The sequence below is a fragment of the Hemitrygon akajei genome, chromosome 17, assembly GCF_048418815.1.
Source record: "Hemitrygon akajei chromosome 17, sHemAka1.3, whole genome shotgun sequence".
Classification (NCBI taxonomy): domain Eukaryota; kingdom Metazoa; phylum Chordata; class Chondrichthyes; order Myliobatiformes; family Dasyatidae; genus Hemitrygon; species Hemitrygon akajei.
Window position 1 is genome coordinate 39,449,953 of NC_133140.1, and position 20,356 is coordinate 39,470,308.

At 41.0% G+C, this 20,356-nt stretch overlaps 1 protein-coding gene across 5 annotated transcripts in view; it reads right to left on the reverse strand.

The window, feature by feature from the left end:
* The window catches only part of slc12a4 (solute carrier family 12 member 4), a 200,231-nt gene that overhangs the window by 146,501 nt on the left and 33,374 nt on the right, over positions 1-20,356 (reverse strand). For 2 of the 5 annotated variants that reach the window (XM_073069965.1, XM_073069964.1), the window contains one exon: positions 6,046-6,164. The exons of the other annotated variants lie outside the window; for them this stretch is intronic. In XM_073069965.1, the coding sequence (XP_072926066.1) occupies positions 6,046-6,064 (19 nt within the window). In that variant the 5' untranslated portion in view covers positions 6,065-6,164. The remainder of the gene's footprint in view (positions 1-6,045; positions 6,165-20,356) is intronic. 5 annotated transcript variants of the gene reach the window in all.

Consider the following 20,356-nt stretch of genomic DNA (forward strand, 5'->3'; position numbering starts at 1 on the left):
CCATGTGGTCACGGGAAGAACGTGCAAACTCCTTATAGGCAGCGGTGAGAATTGAACCTGTATTGCCTGTACTGTAAAGTGTTATGCTAACCACTATGCTACTGTGCCACCCTCATGATCGACCCTCCAGATCATCATCCATACCCCCAGTTCTGTTCCCAGAACCATTTCAGGCTGCAGGACCCTCAAAGCCAATTCCACTAGAATCCATGTAGATAGGGAAAACTCCTTTAACTCTCCCCTGCCCCCGAGCACGAGCGTTGGCAGAGAAACAACTTGTGGGCTTACTGTGGGGCAGCTGATCACCAATGCAACAAATGCCCATTGGGTTTGGGACACAGTGCCTCCAGGTAGAGATGAAGGACCTTCTATCTAGTAAGCTTTCCCCAACACCATAGCCGATCTCACTCACTCTGTCGGTCCTACATGCCCAGGAGGCTCTGGTGGATTCCGGCGCAGCAGACAGATATCTGGACTGGATTCTGTGTGTGCAAGTTGGACTCCCAATTAACCTACCTCTCACACCTTCAATATCTTGGCCATTGGCGGGCATCCCTTGTGACCTGGAATGGTCAGAGCATGCACACGGCCTGTGCACATCGGCATCAGAAAACACAAGAGAGGCTGTCCAATTCCTCCTTATCGGCTCACCCAACACTCCTCTCATCTTGGGTTGCCCCTGGCTCTCCACTCACAACCCTCACTTTACCTGTTCATTGCTGAGATAGAGACCCACCTGCTGCAGTCTCATTTGACACAGCACCCTGTAAATCTGTGGATACAGAGGAAACTCTCAACCTCACCAACCTCTCACAGGAATACTACAACTTGGCCATTACCGTCAATAAAAGGGATGCCAACACCCTGCCACCACTCAAACCACACAGTTGCCCGATTGACCTCCTCCCGAGTTCCAGAGGCCATTTTTTCTCCCTCTCTCCTCTTGAGACCCACGCCACAATTGACTACATTGCCCAACACTACAACACAGCTTCATTTGTCCATCCTGGTCCCTAGCCAGTGCAGGATTCTTCTTTGTCAAAAAGAAAGATGGGGGGGGGGGGGGGGTGGTCTCTGTCCATGCATTGACTACCGTGGATGCAATAGTATCACTATTAAGAACTGATACTCTCTCCCCTTGTTGGACAGCCCATTCAACAAAACTCTGTGGGGCCCAGATCTTCACCAAACTGGATCTCCGGAATGCATAGAAACTGAATCACATCCACCAGGAGGATGAGTGGAAGTCAATGTTCATAACACCCACTGGCTACTATGAATACTTGGTGATGCTGCAAGAAACTACTGTTTTTTTAAAATACTTTTTATAAGACTTGTGCTTTTTAACAAACTAATGTATTTTTCCAGTATGTGGTGATGAAGCACACTCACTGGCAAAAAGCGATATAGCAACTAAACTGACGGTTTATCACCTTTCTCACTGTTCATTGGCCATGTATTAGCAGATTACCCATGTGATGTAAGTGTTTTAATTATGTAGCCTATTAACTAGTTCATCCTTATCTAAGGAATTTCTTAACTTATCCATAAAACTGTAGCAGTTTTCAGAGGCACTATCTTTATTCCTTTTGTCTTCACATGCATTCACCTCTTAGCATTGTTCCTCAGCTTTTTATTTACAGTAGTTTGCTTAGTATTTGCATGTTTGTACTCTAAAATAAACGTACAGCTTAGAATTAAGACTACTCGTCATTTGTGACTCCTAGAAGGACCTTGAGGATCAGAAAATAAGCAGATATCCATCAATGCCTTTCAGACTTTACAAGAGTTCAGCTATTTTCCAAGCCTTCATGAACAAAATCTTAGATGTGCTGCATACTTAACGTATATAGATATGTGTTCGTCTACCTCAATGGCATCCTTATCTTCTACATGAATCCGCAAGACCACATCTGTCACACCTAGTCAGTCCTTTAGGATCTCCTCCAAAACCAACTGTATTGCAAGTTAGAAAGATGCCAGTCCATATCAAAGCCATTTCCTTCGTGGGTTATGTCCTTTCACCCCAAGACCCAGAAAAAGTACGCGCCATCATGATGGCCCCGACTGCGCTCCCTCAAACACTACAGCTTTTCTTGGGCTGCTCCAGCTTGTACAGCTGTTTCATCAGAAACTACAGGCAAGTTTTTTCTCCTTTCACCTCCATCACCAAGTCACCTTCCTCGTGGATAACCTGGTTTGCTGCCAAGGGCTATGCCTTTGAAGAGTTCAAGAGACGCTTCACAACTGCTCCCATTCTCTGCCATCCAGACCATTTGGACCAGCTGTGGTAGAGGTGGACACGTCTGAAATGGGCATTGGGGCCATCCTCTACTAGCAACAACTGGACAGGAAGACACGCCCTTGAGCTTTCGTCTCGCATAAGTTTAACCCTACACAGTGCTGTTACGAAGTAGGAGATAGGGAGCTACTCACTGTTAAATAGGCCTTCAAGGATTGGAGACATCAGCTGATGGGAAACACCGAGCCCTTCCTGATCTGGAATGACCACCAAAAACTCATATGCATACAAAAGATCTGCCGGCTCAACCCACATCAGGCTTGCTGGACCTTCTTCTTAGAACAGGTCAAATTCACCATCTCCTACCAATCCTTTTCCAAGAACATAAAGGCAGACATCCTGCCACTAACAGTTCAACCCAGCTGAAATTGAGATGGACCCTCAGCCCATCGGTCCATCCTCCTAGATCCTCGCACTCCCCCCCCCCCCATTGTCTAGGACCTTGAGAACCAGGTCTTCCTAGCCCTATAGCATGAGCCTGCTCTGGCCAGCTATTTAACAACTGCATGTATGTGCCAGCAGCTGGGAGCTCTATTGCTCACCCCTCTCCAGCCATTCTGGTGCATGACGAACTTTGTACTTTCTGTGACGCCATTTCCGGTGGCCCAGCATGATCGCAGATGTACATCAGTTCATCACTGACTGCCCTTAGAGTGCTCAGTCCAATTCCTCCAATCAGCAGCCCTCTGGGCTCTTGTGGCTCCTGTTGGTTCCTCTGTCTGTGGTCCCACATTGCCATGGACTTATCATGAGTTTGCCACTTTCCGATGGGCTCATGGTGATCAAGACAGTTGCAGACCGGTTCCCCAAGGCCGCCCACTTCATTGCCCTCCGCAAGCTTCCATCAGCTGCTACGATAATGGACTAGGTTCTCCAACGTGTAGCTTGGTTCCATGTCTTCTCACAGGACATTGTGTCAGACTGGGGCCCACACTTTGTCTCCCACTCCTGGTGAGCCTTCTGCTCCTCTGCACCTCAGTGAGTTTGTCCTCTGGCCATCATCCACAGATCAGCGGTCGGTCAGAAAGAGCCAATCAGCAAGCAGAGACATTTCTGTGATGCTTTGTCGCAGAGGTCAGAGGAGAATGGCCAGAGTGGTGCAAGCTGATAGGGAGGCAAAGTAACTCCAATAACCATGTGTTAAGCAGTGATGTGCAGAAGGTATCTCTGAACAAACAACACATCGATCTTGAAGTGGATAGCTATAGCTGTAGAAGACCATAAACGTACACTCAGTACCCATTTTATTGGGTACAGGAGATGCTTAATAAAGTGTTCACTGGGTGCATTTACTGGCTAATTTCACTTGTGCTATGGAATAAACAAACTGACTTCCTGAAAAAATGGGCTTTTGTCATTCTGTCAAAATTTGTCATTCTGAACACTTTTGCAGATTCATTTGAAATTGATTTGAGACTATCCTTATATGACTTTTTTCCCTAGTGGTTAAATTGTTGGAAAGATATTAGAGAGGGATGCGGCCTTACCAAAAGGATATCCATGTGGGGATAAAAACATGAGATGCTAACTTTGTGCATAAATTGAGTTTAATTCTGGTGAAAGAAAATCGTGAATACTGTTTCCGGAGGAAGTGTCGATATACTCATAAAGGCAAATCTCTGCTGGTTGAGAATGAGCCCTCAAATGAAGCTTCATTTGCTACGCTGTGAAAGAGAGTTGTAAGCTGGACCTGCACTGGAAATACCTGCTGGATTCTGTTACCATTAAGTAAAATCCACAAAGACAGACGGACGCCTTCGGTGACCATTGCAGCCAAAATATACCAGTGGCGAGAGATTGCAGAGGAATTTTATTTACATTAGCTAATGGTTATTCATACTGCATCCCACATAAATGTGGCTGTAAAGATTTCCATTAGTGTCTGCAATTTTTGTAACAAAAGCTAATCGCAAGAATTATAATTGCACATTAAAGAGATTTGACTGTTTCATTGTTGAGCTTAGGGGGAGATCAGAAATGGAAAGAGTATTTGCTGGATATGGATGATGATGGAGAATAATTCTATGGATCATATTATAACTCTTAATAAACTCATTTATTTTGACATTTTATCCTATCATAACAATCACCATTGCCAAGATTTATTACAGTACTTTCATATCATTATCTTACCAATTCATTTCAAAAGAAAGACCGTCAAGAAAAATTTAACTTTGAATAGCTAGGCTCAAAATTTGATAGTTCTTTCTCCATTGATGAATTTTGGCAGTGGATTAACATGGCTTCTAATTGGCCAGAAGCAGAAAATCATTCAATAGCCAACAGATTCATTTTCATTTATCTTGCCTTCCTGCAAATGAGACCACTGTAGACAACCATTTCATGACCTATTGCATGAGAACAGTTAGGGGAGGGGTGAAGGTGGAGAAGGACCAAGGTTCCTGGGTGTTATCCTGCATTGTTCCTATAATTTACCTGGATCATGAGGAGAACCCGAAGGGTAAACCCTTGGGTTGCAGTGACAAAGCTCAAAATGTCAGAACTAAGAGACCTGGTTGTGACTTCCTCACTTTTCTATTTGGCCTACAGCATGCCATCTATCTTAAAAAAGCTTCACTGGAGGTTATCTTCCTCATTCTGCTCGGGGTGGTAATGTTATGCAGATCCAAATTTCTTGATTTTTTTTCCACTGCACTAATAAGCACCCATCTGGCATAAGCAATCCTACTGGGAACCCGCCTTCCTGCCTAAAGTATCCCGACTTTAAAAATGGGTAAAACTCTTCCTCAAATGAGAAAAGTCCTGCTCGTAAATTGTCGGCAAACTTGATACTCAGGAAACATTTCAATATGATTTGATTGCCAAGTTTGGGTGTTACATTTTAGAAAAGAAAAGAAAATGATTTAATGCTGAAAGGTTTTTAGTGGACCACACACAAAATGCTTTAGCAACTCTACAGGTCAGGCAGTATCCAGAGAGAGAATAAGCTATTGATGTTTCAGGCCAGTTCTGGTTAGTAGGAGTACATGCCTCATAATTTCATTTGTTTTCTTCAGAGAATGGACACCATTAATTTTAATCATACTGCACTGCATCAGCTGCAAGATACATGAATGAATCATGGTTAGCCTTATTAGATCAAGCATAAAGTATATCCAAAAAAACCTTCCTGGGCCACAGCATTTGAAGCTACCCTCACGATACGAATGAATGACTTTTAATAATGGCCATATGAACGCCTCACCCAAAGTTGCCTACTGAATGGTGCTTAACATGAAGAAATACTGAATTATCTCCTTTCCCATGTCTGGCTAGATCCCATGAAGCCTTACGGCATTGACATTGAAGGTTTTTCGAACATCCACCTCCCTACTAAATAGCACTGCACTGCCCTCTCCGTGTCTCCTCTGCCTGTGGGATGGAGGAGATTGCTTGGCTATCCTGTGGATGGACATGGTGGCATTCATGCCTCAGGATCCTTAGTCACTTCATAATTAATATGGATGGCAAGATCTACAGAACCGTTTTTCTTCATATTCATATTGCAAGGGAAGGGTTTTGGCTCTAATGGGGATCCTGGTTTAACAATAGGTGTGTTGTACACTAAGAGCTCGTCATCCACTGACTTACCATCCATGTAAAATCTGTGTGCATGCAAGATCAGGGTTGGGATCGCCAGGGTTCAGGAAGGTGGGTCAATTCGTGGACAGTGTATGGGTCCAGAGTGTCAGGTGAGAATGCACTGGAGCCAGTGTCTGGGACATTAGATGAGGGGTACTGACCTGAAACATTGTCTGTCATTTCCCTCCACAGATGCTGGCTGACCCACTGAGTTCCATCAGCTTGTCCTTTGCTCCAGATTCCAGCATCTGCAATCTCTAGTGTTTCCCAAACACTACACCTGGAAAAGTACATTAGACTTGTAAGCTCACTTAACATGGCAGCCATTTTGCACGGAGGCACCAATGTGATACTGACTAGGTGGTCCTTTTTGCAGTTGTCAGTCAGGAGAAAAGGTATCAAACATGAGGAAATCTGCAGATGCTGGAAATTCAAACAACAACACACACAAAATGCTGGTGGAACACAGCAGGCCAGGCAGCATCTATAGGGAGAAGCGCTGTCGACGTTTCGGGCCGAGACCCTTCGTCAGGACAGAAAAGGTATCATCCAGGTTAACGGGAAACTCCCTCAATGCTCTTCAAAGTGATTTTTATCAATATAAATTATTCATCTGAAAGATAGCAAATCCTTGAGTCCTTTGATCGTAAATTATTGATGGTCTTTACTAAGAAGGTGCTCCTTCTAGATGCAGTTTTTAAGTCGAATAACAGCTGATTGTGAGAAGAAGCTACCTCAGTTTGCTGAATCACAAGCTGGAGAACTGCATTTTAAAATCACTTAAATCAGGGGTTCCCAACCTTTTTTATGCCATGGGCTAATTCTATTAAGCAAAGGGTCTGTAGACCCCAGGTTGGGAACCCCTGACTTAAACTAAATTTGCTGGTCAATGAAAGTAGTTCGTTAAATATTCAGCAACACGGAATGTGGAACAGATTTCCTTCTGCATCTTATCTTTCAACAAGAAATTCTGTGGAACAGTTATAATTCTTGGTGTCAAATCTTGCAGAAGTGACCTTTAAACTATGTTTAACTAAGAAAAAGAAAACTGTGAGCGCATTGAGAGGAAAAGAAAGCCTTGGCTTGTAGTATGAAATAATGAACGGTTCTAATTTCATGATAGTGTGTGCTTTGTATATCTGAGCACCCAGTGGATTGTGATACTAGACCTATTTCACAAGTCAATTTTGTTCCTGTGGCATTACCCCTCTTTCTTTAATAGCCTCATACACAAAATATGTAAAAAAATATGTTTATCTTATTAGAACAGAACACTGTGATCAGATTCTGTGAGAAAACACATGAAGTTGCTCATTGCTATTAATTAAAGAGAAATCATAGTGAACATTAGCCTAACAATAAAGTGATTGATTTATTTGGTAATTCAAGCAGTAGTGTTCCTTGATATGCTCAGAGATATGTCCCAGAGCTAGAATTAAACATGCAAGTAAAGTTACTTATGTATTTTGACACTTTGGCATAAACAACACTTTCAAATCCAGTGTGCAGCCTATTATCCTCTACAAAAGTAAAAGTGATCTTTTCCATGTTATACTTTCATTATTTAGTTGTGACTCACTTTGACCCTTTGCCCCGTGTTAAGTTCCTTGGAAAACAAAAATAACTTGGCTTAATCTGAATCCTGCTTTTGACAAGGCTGTACACCTTCCTAAGTAAACAGCCTAATTGATGTTCCATTTTACATGAATCCTCAGATGTAAAATAAAATGTAATGAAAATTCTTCATTGCCTGACCTAATCTTCGGCCGAATGCCATGTGGTGTGTGTGGTGTGTGTGCGATGGGGGGTGGGGTGCAGATTAGGTTGACTGCTTTCTTGCTCATGAGTTCAGCTGAAAGTTCCAAGGGTCAATAAAGATCACCAGGAGGTGTGTAGTCCAAGCCTCTTTATACACATTTCTTTGGAAAGGTGATCACTTGCTGACTTAGAAGGAAAGGAGATAGCTTTCTGACAGTTGTTCTATGAAGTGGTGGTACAAAAAAGGTAAAGAAGGATATGGGTAAATGTATGGGAATGGGACAAGCTCAAGGAGACAACTTATTCAGCATGGACAAGTTAGGTTGAAAGGGCTGTGTCTTCGCAGTATAACTCTATGACTATATACAAACCTGGAATTGCTACGGTCTCAGCAAAATCTTTGTTAAATGTGCATTGTAGATTTTTTCTGAGTCAAATTAAGTGAATGACTTCTGACTGTTGACCATTTAATTGAAAGTAAGACCTGCATTTACATAGCCCCTATCCTTGCTCTTCACCATCCTGAAACGTCGACTCTACTCTTTTCCATAGATGCTGCCTGGCCTGCTGAGTTCCTCCAGCATTTTGTGTGTATTACAAGTCACATTTACATGTGATAGAAAGTTGTAATTCCGTCATCTCCTGTCATGATCCATAACTCCCACCATTGAAGGAACTTTATTCCTTGTAGAGAGCTCTGCGGCTAAAGATTAATTAAATCCAGCAAATGTTTAAATCAAGGGAACTATTAGTCTCAGGGCCTTAATAAAACTGTCCATGAAATCGTTGCCAAATGGCTGGTAGTAGTTATCGTCAGCTTTCCAACGCGCAGTCCAAAGGCTGAGTAAAAAGCATTCCATTGGTTCTGAGCTGCGTTCCGCTTCACTTTTGAGCTTTATGTGAAACCACAGAAATGGAATAACTCCCAAAATTTTGTGGAACATTAACCTCTAAACTTTGGCACTGATTTGGGGATTATCTTCGATAGTCATCCTGTCATCAAGCAGTAAAGCCCCTTTACAAATGTCACCATTCTCTTGATGGATACTGCTTTAGGAAGTTTCTATAGTGTATGGAAAATGCTGAAGGAAGAAAGGTAGTTTACCTTCCTTGATTATATATTCTCTTATCATTCATATGTAAACAATGGGATGAAGTTTGAATTCAATGAGTGTAGGCAATCCACTCAGGTGCAATTGGTTTGTCTAATAATTTGATTATTATAACTGTTCAAAAATGATGAATCCCTGCATTTTAATTCATATTTTTAGCATAGTTCTCTGATTTTTATTAAACACAGCTAAGTTGACATCAGTATGCAAACATGGCATTACCTCTCTACTATATCTGGACTTGAATTGTAATTTCTGACTGAGTACGCATTTTCTGTCAGAGCCAAACTAACAGGACACGTGAGCTGATGAGAATAGACCTATTCATATGAATTGCTAGGCCATTAACCTCAAACAGTCAAGATCAAGAAATAAATCTTATAATCCCTCTTCACATATTTCATAATGTTTCCTTCATTATATTTAATAGTTGGCAGTCTCCCCATGTTGCCTCTCCTAATTCTGTTGCTGCTTCACATTAGATGGAATGCTAAGTTCAATAATTACAGAGGTGGGAGATGAACAGGTACCGTGGGTGGTAAACTATGTTTTCGTTAAAACGACAAATAACAGTAGGCAATGGAAATTTAAATAAAAAGACTCAACGGATTTATATTTCAGTTTGAATTCTGTGGAGCCATCTGAAAGACAAAGCAGTTGAAATACACTTGTGGATGAAAGCCCAATTATACTTGGGGTTTGGATTTGCTTAGAGTTTACCTGGAATTTGGAAGGAGAGCATAATACTATTGCACCTCTTCTGAGAAATCTTTTTTGAGGGATTTACTTAGGCAGCGTTCTCTGATAATGATTTTGGTAACGTTTGCTGTCAATTTCCACATATTCTAGAGTTGTGGAATTTTAATGAAAACAATACTTTCACTTTTTTTAAAGAAGAAAAACTTGTTTCTAGAAGAAATACCGAATATGGTGTCTCATTTTGTGTCATTTATTTCTCCCGAAAGCCTAAGCCTTTATCTTTTGCCACATCGTTCCCACCTCACTCTCCCGTATTTAACATCAGCATAGCTGGGTTTCCTGCTTTCAACTGTAGCCTTTCATTTTGTAGGCTTTCACTTTCTTGCACACATGTTGAAGGTATTGAAATAGTTTTCTATATGATTCATCTTGCTGCCCTTGATCACTGCCCACCCAGACTTGCATATTGCAAGAGTGTAGTGTAGGCCTCCATTAGTCTCAATAGACCATGGACTTGCGCCTTGGAAAGTTTCCAGGGCACAAACCTGGGCAAGGTTGTATGGAAGACCGGCAGTTGCCCAAGCTGCAAGTCTCCCCTCTCCACGCCACCGATGTTGTCCAAGGGAAGGGCATTAGGACCCATACAGCTTGGCACCGGTGTCATCGCAGAGGACTGTGTGGTTAAGTGTCTTGCTCAAGGACACACACGCAGCCTCAGCCAAGGCTCGAACTAGCGACCTTCAGATCACTAGATGAACGCCTTAACCACTTGGCCATGCACCAACATCATTGCAAGAGTATAGGAGTTGGCACATGGGTATGTTGCAGTTTTACATGACATTGCTGAGTCTGCACTTGGCTTATTTTGTACAGGGTTGGCCGTCCTGTATAGAAGAGCTATCATTAAACGGGAAAGATTGAGAAAAGATTAATGAGGATTTTGCAAGACTCAGGCCTGAATTATAAGGGAAGGTTGGCCAGGTAGGACTCTATTCCTTAGAACATACTTGATTGAGGGGTGACCTTAGTTCATTTTATCTATTTAGAGTTACAGCATGGCAGAAGGCCCTTCTGGCCCAATGAACCCACACCGCCTAATTACACTCATGTGTCTGATTAATCCTCTTTGGAATGTGGGAGGAAACCAGAGCACCCAGAGGAAATTCACACAGTCATGAGGAGAATGGACAGACAGTAGTGGGATTGAACCCGAGTCGCCGGTGCTGTACTAACCTTATGCTAACCACTACATTACCATGTGATCCAACAATGCATAACATCGTGAGGGGAATCGGTAGTGTCAATAGGGTGAAAATCCACAGGGCATAGGTTTGTGAGAGATGAAAGAATTAGAAGGGTCCCGAGAGCAACATTTTCAGGCAGTGGGTAATGTAATGAGCTGGTTGACACAGGTACAATAACCTGCACAAATGTCCAAGCAATACTGGACTCTGAATGGCTGATTGCAGATGTTTCTCGAGAGAACAGGTAGCTACAGGTTTATGCAGTTTGGTCATGGGGTCATCTAATGCAGCTGTCTTTACCCAGTTAGTTTCTACAGCTACTGTGTGGAATGTTTCTGAAGATATAGAATGATAAACATCGAAGGACACAATGCCAGCGACAGTGGTGGAGGCAGATACGACAGAGTCTTTTAAGGGACTCCTGGATAGTTACATAGAGGTTAGAAAACTAGCGGGCTATGGGTAACCCTAGGTAATTTCTAAAGTAAGTACAGACTGCCAACACAGATGCCTTGTGCAGGAAGGCACAGAGTCGACTGTACTTCCTTAGAAGGTTGGCGTCATTCAATGTCTGTAGTGAGATGCTGAAGATGTTCTATAGGTCAGTTGTGGAGAGCGCCCTCTTCTTTGTGGTGGCGTGTTGGGGAGGAAGCATTAAGAAGAGGGACGCCTCACGTCTTAATAAGCTGGTAAGGAAGGCGGGCTCTGTTGTGGGCAAAGTACTGGAGAGTTTAACATCGGTAGCTGAGCGAAGGGCGCTGAGTAGGCTACGGTCAATTATGGAAAACTCTGAACATCCTCTACATAGCACCATCCAGAGACAGAGAAGCAGTTTCAGTGACAGGTTACTATCGATGCAATGCTCCTCAGACAGGATGAAGAGGTCAATACTCCCCAATGCCATTAGGCTTTACAATTCAACCGCCAGGACTTAAGAACTTTTTAAAAGCTATTATTAATGCTTTTTGAGATAGTGATTTAGATGCATATCATATTTTTTTCTGAGTTAAGTATTGTATGTTATTAGTTTTGCTACAACAAGTGTATGGGACATTGGAAAAAAGTTGAATTTCCCCATGGGGATGAATAAAGTATCTATCTATCTATCTATCTATCTATCTATCTATCTATCTATCTATCTATCTATCTATCTATCTACATGTTCGGCACAGCATTGTGGGCTGAAGGGCCTGTATTGTGCTGTAGGTTTTCTATGTTTTTATGTTTCTAAAGCCTCTGGGATATTTCATTAAAAAATGAAATAGTTCATCTTTAACTGTACATGATTTATCCAAGAAGCTCCTCATGCCTTCATCCTTGATTTATTTTAGTTGCTCAGTAAAATTCTGATAGATTTGCTACGCAGAGAAAACATGAAGTGCTAACATTTGGAAATATGGATTCCCATCGCACCTTGGCTCCCCTGTGGGAGGACAATTTTATATTTACATTTGGACTTGACACTGAAACATGAGATTTCTGTAACGTAGAAGCACATTTCCGTCCACACTGTTCAACTGCAAAGTTCATCCTTAAGCATTCTTGATGTGAGGTTGGACTCTGCAAAGTTTAAGCTATTAAACCAGCATTTTCCCTAGTGCCAATTAGCACATCTTGCTATAGACGGTGTCTGTGGCATTCATACAGAGAACCCAGTTTTATTTCAGGACAATGTTACCTTACTTCTTCCTGGATGCTGCTGGAATTTTTGCAGCTGATCCTTTCAGCACTGAATACCACATGTTCCTTGTATCACAGGCTTAAAGTTAACTAGCCTCTTTTAGCTCTTCCCTCCTCATTAGAATGCACTGGATGTAAGGGGTAACAAATGGGTTACATGTGCAAGATATGAATATTGTAGAATGTGCATATTTAATTCTGCAAATTTGATTCCATTGTCCAGTCCATTTAAGCAAGATCAAATGTGTATCCCAGAATAGGCCATAATTCACAGAAATTCTACCTGTTCATGCTTTGAGAATCATCCTCTCTTGCTATCCGATAAAGCCACAATAATGGGAACAACAGTCCTTTAAGAGTTATTACTCACTTCAGTTTTCTCTTCTTTTCAAATGACTTCCTGTGCTCGTGTGAAAGGCCCAATGCGTACTCGCTGTCCTTCCTGAATCACTGTAAGAAAGTTACAGTACATTGCAATGCAATGACCTTGTCTCTACTTTTTCTACGAACATGCAATCGACCTTGTAGCACATATAATCTGTTTTAGTTTTTTATGAATTTAACCTGGAAGATAAATGAGCTGCACTGGGGAATGAATTTACCCGAGGTGGTTACTTTTAGCTTACATAAATCAAGGTCATCAGTTAGCTATTTTATGGAAAGTAGTAAGTCCTTGAATTGAAGGGTCAACTGGGTAAAGTGAAAAACTATTCACCAACATATATTAAAGCACATTTCCTAAACATTGAGTTGATTATTACCCACCCTTACCTTGAAACTGAATATTCCTAACTCCATTCAATGAGCAGAGTTACACTAAATAAGGCAGCCATGGTTGGCATAAAGAGGAGGGGTCAGGTCTGAAGTGTTTATGGCCGTTCAGCTCAGCCACGGTTGGCAAAAACAGGAGGGGCCAGGTGTGAAGTGATTTTGGCCTTTCACTTTACAAATTTATGTGAGTCTTTGTACTCACTGGTAGGTCCAGGAATGAGGCAAAACGTCAGATGCATCCAGGACGTCCAGCTAGCTATTGGCACATCCCAGCCCCATGAATCTGCTATTAGTACAACACATTTGTTTCAGAAAGCAAGAACGTCCCTGACTATCCTTCGACCATGATTCCTCTCATGTCCAGAAATGTGTCCATGGGATCTAACCTTATAAATTCATATAAATCAAATGGTTATTTGCTGAAATCTTTCAAAGCCAAGTGAGAGGTTTTTTTAAATTTCTGACGAAGACGGGCTAAAACAACAGATTAAATCTTCTATTAACAATGTACTCTGATACATTGCAATATTGTGAGTCCGATTCACTGGTTCATCAGAGAGACCGATGGCGGGGGAGCTGTGTTGCTTTGGCTGTTGCACGGACAAGGTCCATCTGTCCTGGGGCCGCCTGCTGCAGCTGCTGGCGAAAGATTCGCCGGAGCTGGCTTTGTGCTGCCGCATTCCATACTGGGTCGGGGGCTAGCTCCTCCCATCGGTGCTGGCCTGCAGTGTTCACACCCGGGAAGACAAGCTGAATTGTGTTAGTCTGCAGCTGTACTTGTGCCAGATGAGAATCTGCTTCGTCTTTGTTCTTCAGAAACATGGTCCAAGGTCAACATCCATGCACTATCAATCTACTGGCCATGATGCTCAGGGACTTGGGCGATATTCTTATTTTGTGTATATATATATATAGGTAACTATGATTTTCTGCTGTCATTATTATAACTGCTATATGTGCTCTGTGTGACTTTTGGTATTGTGCTTTGTTCCTTAGCCCCAGAGGAGAGGAATGCTGTTTCATTTGGCTCTATTCCTGTATACGATGAATGACAATTGAACTTAAATTTGAACTTGAACTTTAACTTGTATAATGTATTGGCATGCTAGTATTTGATCCACTTTTAATCCATAAAATCATTATAACATTCGGTGGCATAATTCAATTTGCCCTCCAAGTAATATGTGGTCTTCTGCTGCTGTAGGCCATCCTCGTCACGGTTTGATGTGTTGTCCGTTCAGAGATGCTCTTCTGCACACCACCTTTGACAGCTACCTTCCTGTCAGCTTGAACCAGTCTGGCCATTCTCCTCTGAACTCCCTCACGAACAGTGTATTTTAGCCCACAGAACTGCCACTGGATGTATTTTTTTTTTCTGTTTTTCACACGATTCTCTGTAAACTCTAGAGACTGCTGATCGTGAAAATCCATAGAGATCAACAGTTTCTGAGATCCTGCGAACACCTCATTTGGCACCAACAATCATTCCATGGTCAAAGTCACTTAGATTACTTTCCTCCCCATTTCAATACTTTGCCTGAGATCCAAATGAACCTTTTGACCATACTTGGATGCATTGGGCTGCTGCCACATGATTGGCAGATTAGATACTTGCATGAATGAGCGGGTGTACAGATAAAGTGGCCACAGAGTGTACTTTGCCTTCTAGTTAAGACAGATCACTATGTTCCAAAATTTGTGATGCAGGACGCAGTAATTATTTACTTCCATGCTTCACACCTGATTTTTCCTGGCCTGGATGACCAAAACTAAGGATCATAACTCCAAAATGCTTACAAATGGATCTCACTGAAAATTCACACGAGCACCCTTTGAGAATGGTTGAAAAGTGGAATTTGTTACTGTAAGGAAAAATTGAGGTGAACGGCATAAATACGCGTCAAGGAATGATCAATCTAGGAGGAAAGAGTCAGCACAGTAGTGTAGAAATTAGTTCATCACTTTACAGCACCGGCCAGCGACCTCCAATCAGGTTCAATTCCCGCCCCTGCCCCTGCCCCTGCCTGTAAGGTGTTTGTACATTCTCCTCCAGATGCTCTGGTTTCCTCCCACGTTTCCAAAGCTGCACAGTTAAGGTCAGTGAGTTAAGGGCTTGCTCTGTTGCTGCCAGAAGCATGGCCACACATACAGGCTGCCGAGCACAACCCTCGCTAATCTGATTAAAAACAAGCGACACATTTCACTGCTTGTTTCAAAGTGTGAGAAATGAAGCTAATCTTTAAAGAAAGAGAATCTTTAATATTTGGGAAGAAATATGTTTTGTGATATGATGGGGTGGATAGTGGGGACAGAAGCCTAACAAGCAGCAAAGGAGCTAATTGTGCTGTGTAATTCTATATATTCGTGCATGACATTTCAGAGATTCACATTAAACTGGCTTAAATATAATTTAAAAGTGATCTGCATTTATGGATTTTTGTTATAAACTTAACTGCCAAAGGCTACTTATTGGATAAATTATGGCAGCTATTAAGTAAGTTGAAACATGTTTTATCTGAGCGAATGAAAGAATCTACAGTTCGTTCAATAAAGTAGCTTCTGGCAACACATTTTCTGTCGTGGTTTTAACTCATCATCCACTTAAAGTAGTTAAGGTGGTTGCTGTGAGTAAGAAAACAATTAATATTTTTATTTAATCTTAACTGATTTTTATTGAGAATATTTCTAATAGCAGCCTGTATGATAAAAAATGAGAAAAGAATAGATTTAATTGGAAGTTTTACTCAAAACAAACAGTAATATTAGTGAATGCACTAAAATAGATGTGTGTTTTAATCTATTTCAGTTATATAAAATTGGATGGATTATCTTGCCTTGTTTGGAAGCAAGTTATTTTGCCTTTCTGAAATCAGTACCTTTATATAAGAGTCATAGAGTTATAGAAAAGTACAGCACAGAAACAGTCCCTCTGACCTGTTCAGTTCATGCCCAACCATTTAAATTTCCTACACCCATTCACCTGCCCTCCATACCTCGCTCATCCATATACCTTTCCAAACTTCCCTTAAACATTGAAATCAAGCTCACATGTACCACTTGTGCTGATCACCTTTAACCTATGACCTCGGCTTGTAGTCCTACCCAATCTCAGAGGAAAAAGCCTGCTTGCGTTTACCCAATTATTCTCCCCTTGTAATTTTATATACCTCTATCAGATTTCCTCTCAGTCTTTTAAGTTTCAAAGAATCAAGTCCTAATCTATTCAATCTTGCCTTATAAGTCAGGTTCTCCAGACTCAACAACATCCTTGTAATGTTTTCTGTATTCTTTCAACCTAATTTATATCTTTCCTGTAGGTAGGTGACCAAAACTCCACACAATACTCCAAATTAAGCCTCACCAACATCTTATACAACTTCAACATAACAGCCCAACTCCTGTACTTAATACTTTTGATCTATGAAGGGCAATGTGTCAAAAGCATTCTTAACGACCCTATCTTCCTGTGACACCATTTTCAATGAATTATGGACTTATATTCCCAGGTCCCTTTCTTCTACAGCACTCCTCGGTGCCCTACCTTTCACTGTGTAAAACCTACCCTGGTTGGTCCTGTTAAAGTGCACACCTCACTCTTGTCTGCATTAAATTTCACCTGACATTCTCAGCCCACTTTTCCAGCTTGTCTAGATCCCGCTGCAAGATCAGATAGTCTTCCTCGCCCACCATTACACCACCTGTTTTGGTGTCATATGCAAGTTTGCTAATCCAGTTAACCACATTATCATCCAGATCATTGATATGAATGACAAACAACAAAGCAAAAAGTAGTAGGTAGTTAGAAGACTGGTGAAACATTTAAAAACTAACAGAAGGCGACTAAAAGGCTATAACAAGACAAAAGTTGAAACATGAAGTTAAGCCTGTCTATAAAATAAAAGAGAATAATTCAAGCATATTAATATGCAACAAATTTATCCAAGATTTCTGTTTTCACTGTTTTAACAATGGTATTATTTCTTTCCAAAATAAATGAGTTAATATTGCCACTAAAAAACAAGCAAAGCGATATTTCCACAGTGTAATTTCAAAACCAAGAGTTTCCTGATGGTTGGAGAGTTATCAAATGGGTGCAATCTGTATTTGTGCAGCAAGGGATTCAATCATCTCTGCCGGTTTTCTATTTTAAATTAGAAAATAATATTGAGAAAAGAGAAAAATATTTTTCAACTGGTGATTTTGACATGTTGAAAATCACTTAGTTAGGTGAAAATATATTACCACATTAGACATGAAATGCTGTAATTTAGAGCATCACCCTCGAAGCTGGAGGAGCCCATTGGGACAGGCAGCATCTATGGGGGGAAAATACACAGTTAGCGTTTGGGGTTGACAACTTTAATCTCAACCCAAAGCATCAACTGTTCAATTCCCTCCACAGATATTGCTTGCCCTGTTAATTTCTATTAGAGCATAAAATGATAAGATACAGGATCAGAATTAGGCCATATGGCCCATTGAGTCTGTTCCACTATTTCTTCATGGCTGATCCATTTTTTCTCTCAGCCCCAGTATCTCTTCATGCCCTGTCCAGTCAAGAATCTATCTATTTCTGTCTTAAATATACATAAAGACGTGGCCTTCACAGCTCCCTGTGGCAAAGAATTCCACAGATTCACCACTCTCTGGCTAAAGGAATTCCTCCTCATCTCTATTCTAAAAGAACTCTCAACTATTCTGAGGCTGTGGCCTCTGGTCCTAGACTCTTTCCCTAGAAGTACCAACCTCCCCACACCCACTCTATCAAGGCCTTTTAACGTTCAATAGGTTTCAAATAGTTCACCCGTCATTCTTCTGAATTCTAGTGAATACAGGCTTGGAGCCATCAAATGACAAACCTTTTAATCCTGGAGTCATCTTCGCGAACCTCCTTTAACCTACTCCAGTTTTAGCACAGAAGGGGTCCAAAAATGTTCACAAAACTCCAAGTGAAGCCTCACCAGTGCTTTATAAAGTCTCAAAATTATATCCTTTGTTTTATATTCTAGTCCTCTTGAAAGGAATGCCAACCTCTCGTTTGCCTTCCTCACAGACTCAACCTGCAAATTAGTCTATAGGGAATCCTACATGAGGACTCCCAAGTCCCTTTTTAACTCAGTTTTTTTTGTATTTTCTCTCCATTTAGAAAATAATCAACCCTTTCATTTCTTCTACCTATGTGCAAAACCATACATTTCCTGACACTGTATTCCATCTGCCATTTCTTAACCCATTCTCCTGATCTAAGTCCTTCCGTGGCCTCCCTACTACCTCAAAACTACCTGACCCTGCATCTGTCTTAATATCATCTGAAAACTACAACAAAACCATCTATTCCATCATTCAAATCATTAACATAAAATGTAAAAAGAATTGGTCCTCACACAGACCGCCATGGAACGTCACTGGCAGCCAAACAGAAAAGGCTTCCTTTATTTCCACTCTTTGCTTCCTGCCAACCAGCCACTTATCCATGCTAGAATCTTTCCTGAAACACCATGGGCTCTAACTTGCTAAGCAGCCTCATGTGTGGCACCTTGTCAAAGGCCTTCTGAAAATCCAAGTACACAACATCAAGCAATTCTCCTTTGTCTATTCCTGCTTGTTACTTCTTCAAAGAATTCCAACAGATTTGTGAGACAAGATATTCGCTTGAGTAAACCATGCTGATTATGACCTATTTTATCATGTGCCTCCAAGTACTCCGAAACCACATCCTTAGTAGTTGACTCTAACATCTTCCCAACCACTGAGGCCAGACTAACTGGCCTATAATTTCCTTTCTTCTGCCTCTCTCCCTTTTTGAAGAGTGTAGTGGCATTTGCAATTTTCCAGTCTTCTGGAACTATTCCAGATTCTAGTGATTCTTGAAGGATTGTTACTAATGCCTCCACAATCTCTGGGGTGTACACCATCTGGTCCAGTCTGCCACTTGTGGTGGAATGGTTTGGAATTTTAAAAAATGTTAAACTGTTTCAATTGGTGGGTACCTTCATATACTATTTCGCTTTTACTGTCAGTCTTGTTTTCAGTAATCTCCACAGTCAAATCTAAAGTTTACACAGGGAAAAGGATTCTGAGACATCACATACTTCATTTTTTTGTTACAGTACGTATTTGAAATAAGTTTCTCTTTAGTAAAATTTGTGTAAAAGTTTCAGGTAACAACTAATTTTTAAAAGAAATGCCATACAAATGTGTTTCTGAAGAACCATATTGATCATAAAGATATCCAGTATAAATAAACTTGTTTTGGAAACAATACATTAAGGTGTCCTTTCCAGTTCCAAAGATTTGATTTATTCCTGTACAGCATTGATTCACTCATGGTAACAGATTCGATTTTGATCTTGTACTGAGATGCTTCAGTCTTTTATTCTTAGTATCTTTTTTCACTTGTCATGCTATATTATGGTTAAAAGAGCAATACAGCAGATCCTGGTCTTCTTGGTAATGAAATTCATTAATTTGACATTTTCATCCTGATTCTTGAACCAATAAAAATTAAACCAGGTTATATTCTAGATCAGAGGAAACACAAGAGACTGCAGATCTAAATAGAAAGTTATACTGGCTGTACTTGCTAAGGTTTAGAAAAATGATGGGGGATCTCATATTGAGAGTCCTAGATAGAGTGGATGTGGACAGGGTGTTTCCTATAGTGGGGGAGCCTAGGACTAGAGGCCACAGTCTCAAAATACAAGGATGACCTTTAGAACAGAGTTGAGGTGGATGATTGTAGAGGACAAAGATTGGGTATATTTAAAATGTAGATTGAGAGATTCTTAATTAGTAAAGGTGCCAGGAGAATGGGGTTGAGAGGGATAATAAATCAGCCATGTTGAAATGGCAGAGCTGACTCAATGGGCTGAATAGTCCAATTCTGCTCCTATGTTCTATGGGTTATGATCTAATCTGCAGCAACAGTTTTAAAGCTGGAGGAAATTAACAGGCCAAGCCCCATTTATGGAGGGAATTGAACAGTTGATGTTTTGGGTTGAGATTTAAGTTGTCGACCACCATAGATGTTGCCTGTCCCAATGAGTTCCACCAGCTTTTTGTGTGTTGCTCTAAATTATAGCATTTCCTGTTTAATGAGGTAATATATTTCAACGTGTCAGAATTAGCAGTTGAAAAATATTTTTCTCTTTTGTCAATATTATTTTCAAATTTAAAATAGAAAACAGGCTGAAATGATTGAACCCTTT